Below are 14,089 nucleotides of genomic sequence, written 5' to 3'. Positions count from 1 at the left end.
AGAGTATAAACCAAGTCTATCCAGTCTTTCTTCATAAGACAGTCCTGACATCCCAGGAATCAGTCTGGTGAACCTTCTCTGCACTCCCTCTATGGCAATAATGTCCTTCCTCAGATTTGGAGACCAAAACTGCACGCAATACTCCAGGTGTGGTCTCACCAAGACCCTATACAACTGCAGTAGAACCTCCCTGCTCCTATACTCAAATCCTCTTGCTATGAAAGCCAACATACCATTCGCTTTCTTTACTGCCTGCTGCACCTGCATGCCTACCTTCAATGACTGGTGTACCATGACACCCAGGTCTCGCTGCATCTCCCCCTTTCCCAATCGGCCACCGTTTAGATAATAATCTGCTTTCCCGTTTTTGCCACCAAAATGGATAACCTCACATTTATCCACATTAAACTGCATCTGCCAAACATTTGCCCACTCACCCAGCCTATCCAAGTCACCTTGCAGTCTCCTAGCATCCTCCTCACACCTAACACTGCCCCCCAGCTTAGTGTCATCCGCAAACTTGGAGATATTGCCTTCAATTCCCTCATCCAGATCATTAATATATATTGTAAATAGCTGGGGTCCCAGTACTGAGCCTTGCGGTACCCCACTAGTCACTGCCTGCCATTGTGAAAAGGACCCGTTTACTCCTACTCTTTGCTTCCTGTTTGCCAGCCAGTTCTCTATCCACATCAATACTGAACCCCCAATGCCATGTGCTTTAAGTTTGTATACTAATCTCTTATGTGGGACCTTGTCGAAAGCCTTCTGGAAGTCCAGATACACCACATCCACTGGTTCTCCCCTATCCACGCTACTAGTTACATCCTCGAAAAATTCTATAAGATTCGTCAGACATGATTTACCTTTCGTAAATCCATGCTGACTTTGTCCAATGATTTCACCACTTTCCAAATGTGCTGCTATCCCATCTTTAATAACTGACTCTAGCAGTTTCCCCACTACCGATGTTAGGCTAACTGGTCTGTAATTCCCCGTTTTCTCTCTCCCTCCCTTCTTAAAAAGTGGGGTTACGTTTGCTACCCGCCAATCCTCTGGAACTACTCCAGAATCTAAAGAGTTTTGAAAGATTATTACTAATGCATCCACTATTTCTGGAGCTACTTCCTAAAGTACTCTGGGATGCAGCCTATCTGGCCCTGGGGATTTATCGGCCTTTAATCTATTCAATTTACCCAACACCACTTCCCGACTAACCTGGATTTCACTCAATTCCTCCACTTCCTTTGACCCGCGGGCCCCTGCTATTTCCGGCAGATCATTTATGTCTTCCTTAGTGAAGACGGAACCAAAGTAGTTATTCAATTGGTCCGCCATATCCTGGTTCCCCATGATCAACTCACCTGTTTCTGACTGCAAGGGACCTACATTTGTTTTAACTAATCTCTTTCTTTTCACATATCTATAAAAACTTTTGCAGTCAGTTTTTATGTTCACTGCCAGTTTTCTTTCATAATCCATTTTTCCTTTCCTAATTAAGCCCTTCGTCCTCCTCTGCTGGTCTCTGAATTTCTCCCAGTCCTCCGGTATGCTGCTTTTTTCTGGCTAGTTTGTACGCATCATCCTTTGCTTTGATACTATCCCTGATTTCCCTTGTTATCCATGGATGCACTACCTTCCCTGATTTATTCTTTTGCCAAACTGGGATGAACAATTTTTGTAGTTCATCCATGCAGTCTTTAAATGCCTTCCATTGCATATCCACCGTCAACCCTTTTAGAATTAATTGCCAGTCAATCTTGGCCTCAAGACAAGACAGAAGTGATTGTAGGGAATAATTATCTTCTTTCCTGAGTGGCATATACAACTGGCTATCATCCACGTTAAAGTGAAAGGAGATGCCATGCCTTCTTAAAATTGAGCCCAGTGGAAGTAGATAAAGGGAGAAGAGCAGGGGCCCTAAAATGGAGCCCTGTGGAACCCCATATGCCAAGGGAGGAGAGGATGATTCAAAGCCACCAAGGCTTACACGCATGGTTCTATCTGCCAGATAGGACCTGAACCATCCCAGGGCACTGCCACAGATGCCCACTTGTTGCTGTAATCGGGAAATTAATATTCCATGGTCCACAGTGTCAAAGGCGGCAGATAGGTCCAGCAAGACAAGAACCACATAATTACCGGAGTCGTTTGCCAGGAGGATGTCGTTAGAGACCCTTAGCAAAGCCGACTCTGTGCTATGCATAACCTTGAAGCCAGACTGAAAGACCTCCCGGATGTTGTGCTCACCCAGGAAGAGTTTCAGCTGGGCATAAACTACTTTCTCCATGATTTTCGAGATAAATGGCAGCTTGGAGATTGGCCTAAAATTGGCCAAGACAGTCTGGTCCAGGCCAGGTTTCTTGAGTAATGGCTGCACTACAGCATGTTTAAATTTTACGGGGACAACCCCAGAAGACAAGCTACTGTTTATGATGGCGAGGACCGACTGCCCTATGCTCGGGAAGACCTCTTTAAAAAGAAGAGGAGGGACAGCATCACATGGGGAGCCCGACGGCTTGATATGGGTAACCACATCCTCTAGACCCGACAGCGTCAGGGGAACAAACTTATCAAATGCCACCAGGCAAGGAGCCAGAACAGGTGGGTCTGAGGCAGGAGCTGAGATAAGAGCCCTAATAGAAACAACCTTGTTTATAAAGAAGTGCAGGAAGTCGTTGCACAATTCGGGCGATGCTTCCAGGCAGACAGGCTGTGGGGCATTTAAAACAGAATCAATAGTTTTCAATAACGCACGTGGATCGTGACGCTTAGACACTATTATATTAGAGAGATAATATATTTTTGCCTCTATAACAGTTATATGGACACGTTTATCTATTTTGTAGTAAATGCCTACTATTTTCTGTGTGCTTAAGCAAAGCAAGAATTTCATTTTCCTATACAGGGACACATGACAATAAACTCACTTGAACTTGAACTTGTACAGTCTTTCCCTTGTCAATCCTTTTGGTAACATCATCAAAACACTCAAATTCACGAGACATGATCTCCCATGCACAAAGCCTTGCTGACAATCCCTAACTATTCCTCATCTTTTCAAATGAATGCATTGCATATCCCTTCAAATCCTCCCTATTAACTTTTCTGCCACAGACATTAAGTCTTGGTTTCCCCTCCTTCAGACCTACCACGTGTAATTCATTAAATGACTTAGTTAGCATCCTGATTGACACTTTTATTTAAATATCTGTATTCATCTTGTCTATTGCTTCTTTTGTGTGACTGAGTGGGCGTCAGGTGGGGAGAAGGCAGGGGAATGGGGTTGAGCTGGAAAGCTAGATCAGATTGATTGGCAGACTTAATGGGCCAAGTGGCCTAATTCTGCTCCTACAAGCTATGATCTTGTCTATGCCTGTGTTACTTAATTGAATTCTAAAGGCTAATTGGGGCTCTAAATACGTATTGTTTTCATGCATTTTCAAGTAAAAATTTAGCATGTTCTTTCTCAGCTGGTGACAAACACTGCCCAAAATGACAATTGCAAACAACAATTGCCGAACCAAAGTTTAAATAAAAAACTTTGGTTGGGCCATATTGTGCACAGTTCTGTTCACTGCATTGCAGGAAATACGTGGAAACTTTGGAGAGGTTGGCCTGGATAAGTGGGTAGTGCTACAGGTTTGAACAAACTTAGATTGTTTCCTCTGGAGCATTGGGTATACTACAGACCCCCAATAAATCAAAGGAAATTAGAAGAGGAGATTAGCTAGGATATTGCAGGCAGCTGCAGGACTGATAAGGGTGTCATAGTAAGGGATTTTTACTTTCCCATTATTGACTGGGACTGTCATAGTGCTAAAGGTTTAGATGGGAGCATAATTTGTCAAATGTGTTCAGGAAAGTTACCTCAGGCTATATGTAGAGGGTTCTATGGGGAGAGGGTGACATTTGATCTAGTCTTGGGAAATTGGGAGGGACAAGTAGATGAAGTGTTTGTGGAAGGGTCTTTTGGGACCAGCGACCACTGTTCTATTAGCTTTAAGATAAAGGATAAATATAGGGTGGGCTGCTAGTCAATACGTCCAGAAATTAGGACATAGGAAAGCTAAGCTAACAGGCCTGTTTCCGTGCTGTATAACTCCATGAGTGGATAGGGTAAGGTGGCACAGCAGTGAGTAGATAGGATAGAAAGTCAAGAGTGATAGGTGCCTGGAATACCCTGCCAGGGGGGACGGTGGAAGCAGATAGGATAGTGTCATTTAAGAGGATTTAAGATTGATACACAGATATGCAGAAATGGTGAGATACGCAGTATTTGGAGGCAAAAAAGATTTTAATTTGGCACAAGCATTGTACAACAAAAGACCTGCTCCTGTGCTGTACCGTTCCTCGAGGGATAGCCATGACGACTGTTCCACGCTCAAATTCTATAAAAGGCAACCTAATTTCCTCAACACTAGGTGTGCCTATCTACCAAATGCAAATCATAGTTCATCTTAACCCCGGAATGGAGCAGTGGGCAGAAAATACTAGTACCAATGCAAATATATTAAAAATGGTGAAACAATTATTTATTTTGGATAGACACAAAAAGCTGGAGTAACTCAGTGGGTCAGACCGCATCTCTGGAGAAAAGGAATTGGTGATATTTCGGGTTGAGGCCCTTCTTTAGACAATTAGTTTTCTCCAAATATTTTGTTTATAATTTCTCACTACCATTTTGTTGGGAACAAAAACTATTTTCTTTCTTTCTAGGGTTCAGCTGGGGAATCAGGTTTGCCTGGAAACCCTGGAGGTCAAGGTCCAAGAGTGAGTAAAGTGAACAAGTTTACAGAAGTCATTACTGTATTCATTGATAATTGAATCTTGATGATTTCACACATGTGCCATGGAAATCGGTTTGGATTTGTAATTTCACTATTACGAAGATTCTTTTCACAACATTTCTGAAGCTTGACAAATTATGTAATGTGATTAAACAGCAGAATCATTATAAATAGACAATAGTTGAAAGGCAGAGGGTTGGTATAAAAAGGTGAGGGTAATTAAGCAGCCATTCACAGGTGACCCTGCTTCATTATTCAATCCGATCATCGCTGTTCCAGAATTCATAAAAATGTGTCAGGAGCAACATTTCTAATGGCTCAATAATCCTATTGAATAATTCTATTGAACCAATTGCTTGTTAATTATTCCCAAGCCCCCTGCTTTAATGACTGCTACTGCTGATACGTTTGGAAACTTTCATATTCATGCAAAACAAAGAGAAAGGACAGACTGCAGTTCATCACCTAAATTATTCTCTGGACAGAGTTCCACGTTGGTGTCCTGTATGCAGTCATTATACTTGCAGTCATTATACTTGCACTGCCAGGCTTTGTTCCATTCGCTTCCACCTTTAGGCCTCAATCACCACATTTTTTACATCAAAGAATATTTGCACTGTTTCAGTTTAACATTAGACTTTTAGAGTAGCTCCAAAAACAACAAAACATTCTCAAGCAATATTCATCAATACTATAAATGAAGCGTTACTTTTCCCCCAACAGGGATGGTGGGCATATGGAACAAGCTGCCAGAGGAAAAGGTAGAGCAGGTGTAGTTTCAATATATTAAAGGCATTTCGACAGGTACGGGGATATGAAAGATGTAGAGGGACAAAGCAAAAACGCAGGCAAATAGGCCTAATTAATATTCAATTTGGTTGGCATGGAGTTAGATTATTGGTACCGAGCTCCCTGACAAAGATAAACTACCAGCTACAGGTTCTCCATTAGAACATACACAATTACTTCAGCCAGGGAGCCAAGAGAGTGCTGCCATTTAGAACACATTTATTGAATAGAATGGTTGGTGCTGATAGCTGCACTTTAATGATAATGATTGTAGCGTTTATGAAGTTGGCATGTTCTCTCTGTATTGTTCTAACCACACATTATCATGTTTGCATACTCGTTCTCCGATTGTATTTTAAAACGTTTCAAGGGTCCTCCGGGTTCAAATGGCTCTCCTGGCAAGGAGGGGAACAATGGCTATCCTGGCACGATGGGTCTTCGTGGTCCACCTGGAAGAAACGGAGAAGCTGGTCCCACTGTAAGTACACACAAAATTGTGGTGTAAAGCTGGATTAGGAACGTATATTCCTGGCTGCAGATATGTGAGGAAAACAGATACTAAATACGGGGATGGTCGTATCGATCAAAGAATACTTGGCATCATGTTTGGAACAAACATTGTGGGCTGCCTAGGTACCAGCTGAAATGATATTAAGTGCGGGTACCATATATTAGAAGGAAGGTCAAGATTTTGAAGAGGGCACAGGGGATGAAAAGGTTCAATTATATGAAGAAGCTGGTCAGTCTAAAGCAGAATAAAGTGGTCACTACTATCAGAGCTTTTGCAAAAGTGATTGAGAGCATAAATCCTTCTTATAGCACTATTGCGATTGTACCAAAGTATCTCACATGCAAATAAGAACTTAAGAATTAGGGCCACATATAATATGTTCTGCAATGTTTTAAGAAACTTGGTAACCAATTTGCACACAATTAAATCTGGCAAACTAACATGTACAATGGCAGATAATTTGCTGACGCAAGGATAAATATTACGCGGTCCATTTTTATTGTTGTTACTAAAATACTACAAAAAATAGGGATGATCCAGTTTAGCGTTATTCAAAAGGCAGTGTGTCAAAGCGTCTCAAATTCTACATGTCTCAAGTTGTACAACACACTCAGTACCACGTTAATTGTTGTGTTCAAGTCTCTGGTGTACAACAAACAACAGTCAGATTCAGAGAAGAGAATGAAAGCACAATTGACAGTTTTTGGTGGTAAGTGGGTGAATAAATCAATAAATCAAGGGTCCTCCAATTTCAATTGGCTCTCCTGGCAAAGTCGGGAACAATGGCTATCCTGACACGATAGGTCACAGATCAATTGGCAAATACTAGGTGATGAAGTGAGAAAACAATAAATTATACAGCAAGTAATGATTGGATATAATGGATTCATCGCAACATTGAAAAGAGAGCCATGCAAATAATGAAAGGGGAAAGAAGCATAAAGTAAGGGAAAGAGTAGGGTTGTGCGATTGTCCACATGGACCGAATGATTCCTTCAGCACAATTTCATTTTCTGATATATTTACATAATTCTGTATCTGTTACACATTGTGTCTATTGACTGTTCCCTTACAAATGAGTTTTTCCTCCACAGGGTCCTCCTGGTAATCATGGTCCAGCAGGCCATCCTGGCCCACAGGGTCCTCCTGGGCCTTGTTGTACAGTACCAGATTTCAATGAACAGAAGGGTGGTGGGTATGACAATAGAGTCTATTTTAACGATCAGCCTGGTAAACCTGCCACGGTGAAGGTTGAAGACATAATGGCTGCTCTGAAAGCTCTAAACAGCCAAATGGAAACTCTGCTGAGTCCAGACGGATCACAAAAAAGCCCAGCGCCCAGTTGCAGAGATTTAAAGAATTGTCATCCAGAATTCAAGAGTGGTAAGTATGCCATTCCGCAAAATAGTCATGTTATAATGAATTTCATCCGGTATGCAACAGAAATACATGATTATGGGCAATTGCCAATATTCCACTAACAATTCATACACATAGGAAGCTCTTGCCCAGAGTAGGTGAATCGAGGACCAGAGGACATAGGTTTAAAGGTGAAGGGGAAAAGGAATAGGAATCTGAGGGATACCTTTTTCACACAAAGGGTGGTGGGTGTATGGGACGAGCTGCCAGAGGACATAGTTGAGGCAGGGGCTATTCCAATATTTAAGAACATTTGGACATGTAAATGAATACAAAAGGTATGGAGGGATATGGGCCAAATGTGGGCAGGTGGGACTAGTGCAGATGGGACAAGTTAGCTAGTGTGGGAAAGTTGGGCTGAAGGGCCTGTTTCCACACTGTATCACTCTCTGACTCTATAATGACTTGCAGGTTCTTCGAGGCCAGCGCATATTGATGTGTGTCAAACATTGCTTCAGAGTTTCTTACTTCCTTCTAACTACTCTGACCCTTGCAGCCATCTGTGCCTGTAAACTCTGCATTAGTTAGAAGCATCGGCACATTGTACTGCTGTTCCACAATTTATTTTCAGTTAATCTGAATACACCTAGTTTTCAAAAACTCTAACAGGGTATGAAAATGTGAGGCATAAATCTTCTCGGAGATGGTTAAAAAGAAAATTAATGAAAAAATAGGATCACTAAAGAGAGAAAACACCACGGCAAATCTATTGATCAAAGCAATGCACACCTAGATTATTCATTATCCATTTGAGACTTCTTTAATTATTGTTTTGACAGAGCTATTTGGATTCTCACAGGCATTATAAAGACCTGTCAAGCATCTTAAAGGTCAATGTAGCTGTTTGATTTGTCTAAACAACATTGCATTTGAGGCAAGGCATTAAAATTTTATGGACATAAAGTGTAGGATTAGGATTTACAGCTCTTCAAATCTTTCAACAAGGTGGTCAGTAATGGTCTATCTTTTCTTGCCCAATCCCATTTTTCTTCTCAGTGATTAGGCTTCAAAATCCTTTGATACCCTATGAAGTTGGGTTATTATTGTCACGTGCACTAAGATACAATGAACAACTTTGTGCGCCATCCACCAAAATCATTCAATACAATCAAACCATACACAAGTAAAACAGATAGTGCAAAGAGAAAAATAGCATATTGTGAAATAGCGTTACAGTTACAGGGAAATTTTAGGATTACAGAGAAAATACAGATTAAAAAATGCAAGGTCCACAATGAGATGGGTTAGGAGATCGGAATAAGGTTCTAGCTGATGAGAGGACCGTGTCATCGGCAAACTTGTAAATTTATAGAGTCAGAGCAGAATATGGAGGCAGTCACGAGTGTATTTGGAGTACAGTAGGGAATTGAGAATACATTGTTGTGTGGGGCGCCAGTGTTAGGAATTATCGCGGGAGATGTTTTATCACCTGACTTTGTTTGTGGACTTTGGGTCAGGAAGTCAAGGATCCAGTTGCAGAAGGGTTGCAGAATCTTAGGTACAGCAGTTTGGAAATTAATTTGATTGGGATTATGGTGTTGATGGTGGAGCTATAGTCAACAAATAGTTCTGCTGTAGGCTTTTTATATAGTTATTCCAGGGATGAATGTGTAGAGTACAGACACCTTTCTTTCTCACACTTTTCTTCAATAACAGATCAGCCATCCCAAGAACCAACATGGTTAACATCTGCTGTACTTCTTCTGTTTACCCAAACCATCAATGCATGCTGGTTTATGTAAATGTATCTCTAAAATGTTTTTGCTCACTCATTTAGTTCGTCTGTATCCCCCATTGTATCATCATTACTCATTCTTCCATGGTATGGATTTTCTTTAAATGCAACCATATGGAAAGAAAGAGTCATTATATTTTAAGCCTTTGAAATTGCTTTAAATCCGGTTTGAGAGCACAGTAATAGTTATGGTTTCATATCCACAATATAGGGGACTACTGGATTGATCCTAATCAAGGCTGCAAGACAGATGCCATCAAGGTGCACTGTGACATGGATACCGGTGTGACCTGTGTGTCTTCCAACCCCAGCAATGTCCCTCGTAAGAACTGGTGGGCAAACCAGAATAGTCACAGCAAGAAGCACGTGTGGTTTGGCGACTCCATTGATGGTGGTTTCCATGTACGTTAAGTTGAATTATGAGACAATGTAGCATGTTAAAGGGAACTGATCAAAGCAAATATATTGGAGTTTATCTGAATGACATTCATGACCATTTGAAATTAATGGTAAAGTTTGAAAACTTAAACTACAATTCATAATTTAGACATCTCAAATTAATTTCAGTCAGGAACAAATGGGCATTGGTCTAACATAAAAGGAAACCAGCTGGTTGCTTTTACTTTATAAATGTGAATGTATTTTAGGATCAGAATATATTCATGATCCTCTTTAGAAAGCTCATTTTGGAAAATGAGGAACAAGGGTTGAAATGTTTTGCCCTATGGACAAAAATTGTCATAATGATTCTACAGCCTGTGTTTCATAATAAAAAATAAAAATCACACTTAATACACGAGTGGGTTGTTGGTTAACAGCTGTTTGTGAGAAAGTTCAATTCTATCTTTGGGTTTAGGACTCAGGCATTTTGTACTTCTATAAACAGGATTATGACTTTGTTCCAAAATCTTTATTATTCTAAGACATAGCGACCCACCATCACTGTTTCAATGTTAATGGTGATACCCACAGCCTGAGAATGACAAATTAAAAATGGGATCGGAATTGAAAAAACTCATTGTAAAATTTTATTTTTCCACAGTTTAGCTATGGTGACCCCTCTGTGTCAGAAGATATTGTTGAAATCCAAATCGCATTCCTTCGAATTCGATCTTCCCAAGCTTCCCAGAATATCACCTACCACTGTAGAAACAGTATTGCTTACTTGGACTACAAGAATGGAAATGTAAAACAAGCTATAAAACTGATGAGCTCGGCTGATGTTGAACTCAAAGCTGAAGGAAACAATAAGCTCACTTATAATGTCCTGGAAGATGGATGTGCTGTAAGTAACACAAAAGATAATATACTGCATATATCTTGCATTGTACCACCATAGCTTTCAAATTTGTACGAAATCAAAACCCTCTATTCATAGTTCACATTTATTCAATGTTATTACTTCAACACTTGCCGGTTAGAACGAAAAGTAAAAGTTGAACTTTTCTGTTTGCCTACAGAACCGCACAGGAGAATGGGGCAAGACAATCTTCGAGTATCGAACACGAAAAACTGTTCATCTGCCAATTGTTGACATTGCACCTTTCGATATTGGTGGAGAGGATCAGGAATTTGGTGTTGAGATTGGGCCTGTCTGCTTCTTGTAACACTGAAGACAGTTTGAACAATTGATTTCCAGCACGCAACCAAAAAAGGGCTGATTCCTAACGACCCTGCACTTACTTGCTTATGTTTGAAGCTACCAGGATGACATTCTAAATCACTTCATTCATTTGATAAAAATTATAGAATGTATCAGACAATGGAATAAAAACAAATGTCACATGTGTACAAATAACTACTGCTGTTTGCTGTTGACACTGGGGTGAAATCAGGTTCAATAATTCAGTGTACCAAACATTCCCAGTAGCAGATTTGATCTGGCCCTTCTTTCTTATTAAGAAAGTAGCTGCATTTAAAACTTACCCAGCTTCAACTACCTCGGCATGGACAGAAACTGGGATAAGTTTGATGCTCCCAAGAAAACATTGCATTAAAAATCTAAAGCCTCAATCTCTGGATACAGAGCTAATTGTTTCCAGTAGCAATAAATCTGAGGATGACTCAAGGTGAAATGCAACAAATGTGCTCTTTCATTGTTGTTGCTGGCAGCAGACTAAATGCAAGAGTAATTGTTCGAAGTACCTGTAATTAACTCTGTGCTCAGCCTTTTGTCCACTGGTGCTTGCATTCTTGAGGCAATATTGCCTTAAAAACTGGTGCTATTTTAAGTATGACCCACTAAAATGTTGATATCGGACTTATCATTTCCATCGTCTGTGGTAATAATTTTTCATTGTTCTCAAAATGATGAATCATTTTTCATTTATTCGCTGGTCTTTGCAAGGTCAGTGGCTTTGCAAGCCTTTACCAAGTTAAAAGGGTTCATCCTTTTTTGATTCAAATATGTAACATGGAATCAGGTATTTTCTATCATAGTGTTTTGAATACTTGTGCCATAAAATAAATAAAGTGTATTTTAAGAAAGTATTGTTTTGGTTCCTTATACTAGGAATCGTGCAACAAAACGTTTCATGATCGTAGTGATTAAACTTTTGTATAGTCATGGAATCATAGTCGGAATGTCATACAGCATGGAAACAGGCCCTTCAAGCCAACTTGCCCATGGCAACTAAGATGTCCCATCTACACTACATAAACCTTTCAAAATAAAGTACATACACCTCACTAAACCTTTCCTCTCCAAGTATCTGGCCAAATGTATTTTCAAAATCATTATGGCACTGCTTCAACGACAGCTCATCCCACATATTCACCACTCTATGTGAAAAAGTTGTCCCTCAGATTCCTATTAAATCTTTCCACTTTCACCTTAAACTTTTGCCCTCTTGTTCTTGATTTCCCTACTCTGGGTAAAAATCTCTGTACATCTACCCTATCTGGTCCATTCATGATCATATACACCTTTGTAAGATCACCCTTCAGCATCCTGCACTCCAAGGAATAATGTCCTAACCTGCCAAACCTATCCCTAGAACTCAGGCCTGACAACATTCTCATAAATCTTCTTTGCTCCACATCCTGCTTAACGCCATCTTTCCGATTGAATAGCGACCAAAGTGAAACAGTACTGCAAATGTGGCTTCACCAACATCCAGCACAACTGTAATGTAACATCCCAAGTTCTATATTCAATATCGTAAAGAGCCTGTCCCACTTGGCGAATATTTTTGGCGATTGCCGGCGTCATATAACCATATAACCATATACCATATAACAATTACAGCACGGAAACAGGCCATCTCGACCCTTCTAGTCCGTGCCGAACACATAATCTCCCCTAGTCCCATATACCTGCGCTCAGACCATAACCCTCCATTCCCTTCCCATCCATATAACTATCCAATTTATTTTTAAATGATAAAAACGAACCTGCCTCCACCACCTTCACTGGAAGCTCATTCCACACAGCTACCACTCTCTCAGTAAAGAAGTCCCCCCTCATGTTACCCCTAAACTTCAGTCCCTTAATTCTCATGTCATGTCCCCTTGTTTGAATCTTCCCTACTCTCAGTGGGAAAAGCTTTTCCACGTCAACTCTGTCTATCCCTCTCATCATTTTAAAAACCTCTATCAAGTCCCCCCTTAACCTTCTGCGCTCCAAAGAATAAAGCCCAAACTTGTTCAACCTTTCTCTGTAACTTAGTTGCTGAAACCCAGGCAACATTCTAGTAAATCTCCTCTGTACTCTCTCTATTTTGTTGACTATAGTTGACTCCATCTGTGTCGCCAAAAGATTTTGAACATTTCAAAATCCAGCAGCGACACAAAAAATGTTGCGACAAGTGAAAAAAACACCGCGCTTCAATACGTCATCACGCCCCAAATTTTTCGGTGACCTGATAGGTCAGTCATTGATGCCAGCAGACGCTGAAAAAAATCACCAAGTGGGACAGACCTTTAACTGATGAAGGCCAATGTGCAGAAAGCCTTCTTGACCATCCTATCTACTTGTGATGCCACTTTTAAGGAACTATGTACCTGCACACCTGAATCCCTCTGCTCTCTAACACTCACAGAGCCCAGCCATTTACCCTCTTGTTTAATGTACTTATAAAATCTCTTTAGATTCCTTTTATATTATCTTCCAGTGCAATCTGCCTGCTTTTGCCCTTCTGCTTTTTTCCCTCAGAAGCCTGCTCCTTGGTTCCTGAAAACTTGATCCCAGCTGCCTATATAGTTTCACCCAGTCTTCTTTTTCCACACCAGCACCTCAATTTTTCTCGTCATCCACACCTCCTTATGCCCACCTGCTTTGCCCTTCACTCTAACAGAAATATGCATGTCCTGAAGCCTTTTAATCACTTTTAAAGCATTCCACTTTCCTGATGTTCCTTTGCCCGCAACGGACCTACTCCAATCAACATGAGCAAATTCCTGTCTAATACCATCAACCTTGGCATTGCCCTAATTCAGAATTTTAACTCGTGGGCCCGTCCTGTCATTATCCATGACTATCTTAAAGCTAATAGAACACTGATTGCTGGTCCCCAAATGATTCATTCAGGAGCACATCAGTCACTTGCCTTTCCCAAGTCACTAAGAGTAGATCAGGCTTTGCCCTCTCCCATGTAAGGCCCTCTACATATTGGTTGAGGACATTTTTCTGAACACATTTAATAAATTCCACCTCTTTTCAGCCTTTTGCACTATGACAGTCCCAGCCTATATTGTGGAAGTTAAATCCAATACTATGACAATCTTATTAGTTTAGCAGCTACCTGCAATCTCCTGGCATATTAACACTTCTAATTCCTGGTGACTGTGGAAGTCTGTAGTATACGCCAAAAAAAGGTAAATAACTCCTTTTTATTCCTTAGCTCC

General features: G+C 40.7%; 1 protein-coding gene across 1 annotated transcript in view; it reads left to right on the top strand.

Moving 5' to 3' along the window:
• Positions 1 to 13,097, top strand: part of col5a2b (collagen, type V, alpha 2b) — a 121,779-nt gene extending 108,682 nt beyond the window's left edge. Inside the window, exons 48-53 of the mRNA XM_055637630.1 lie at positions 4,720 to 4,773; positions 5,950 to 6,057; positions 7,185 to 7,473; positions 9,456 to 9,646; positions 10,287 to 10,529; positions 10,705 to 13,097. Of these exons, the coding sequence (XP_055493605.1) occupies positions 4,720 to 4,773; positions 5,950 to 6,057; positions 7,185 to 7,473; positions 9,456 to 9,646; positions 10,287 to 10,529; positions 10,705 to 10,851 (1,032 nt within the window). The 3' untranslated portion in view covers positions 10,852 to 13,097. The remainder of the gene's footprint in view (positions 1 to 4,719; positions 4,774 to 5,949; positions 6,058 to 7,184; positions 7,474 to 9,455; positions 9,647 to 10,286; positions 10,530 to 10,704) is intronic.
• Positions 13,098 to 14,089: the final 992 nt, after the last annotated feature.

The sequence above is a fragment of the Leucoraja erinacea genome, chromosome 7, assembly GCF_028641065.1.
Source record: "Leucoraja erinacea ecotype New England chromosome 7, Leri_hhj_1, whole genome shotgun sequence".
In the NCBI taxonomy this organism is placed as follows: domain Eukaryota; kingdom Metazoa; phylum Chordata; class Chondrichthyes; order Rajiformes; family Rajidae; genus Leucoraja; species Leucoraja erinaceus.
This window is presented reverse-complemented; position numbering and strand designations above follow the sequence as displayed.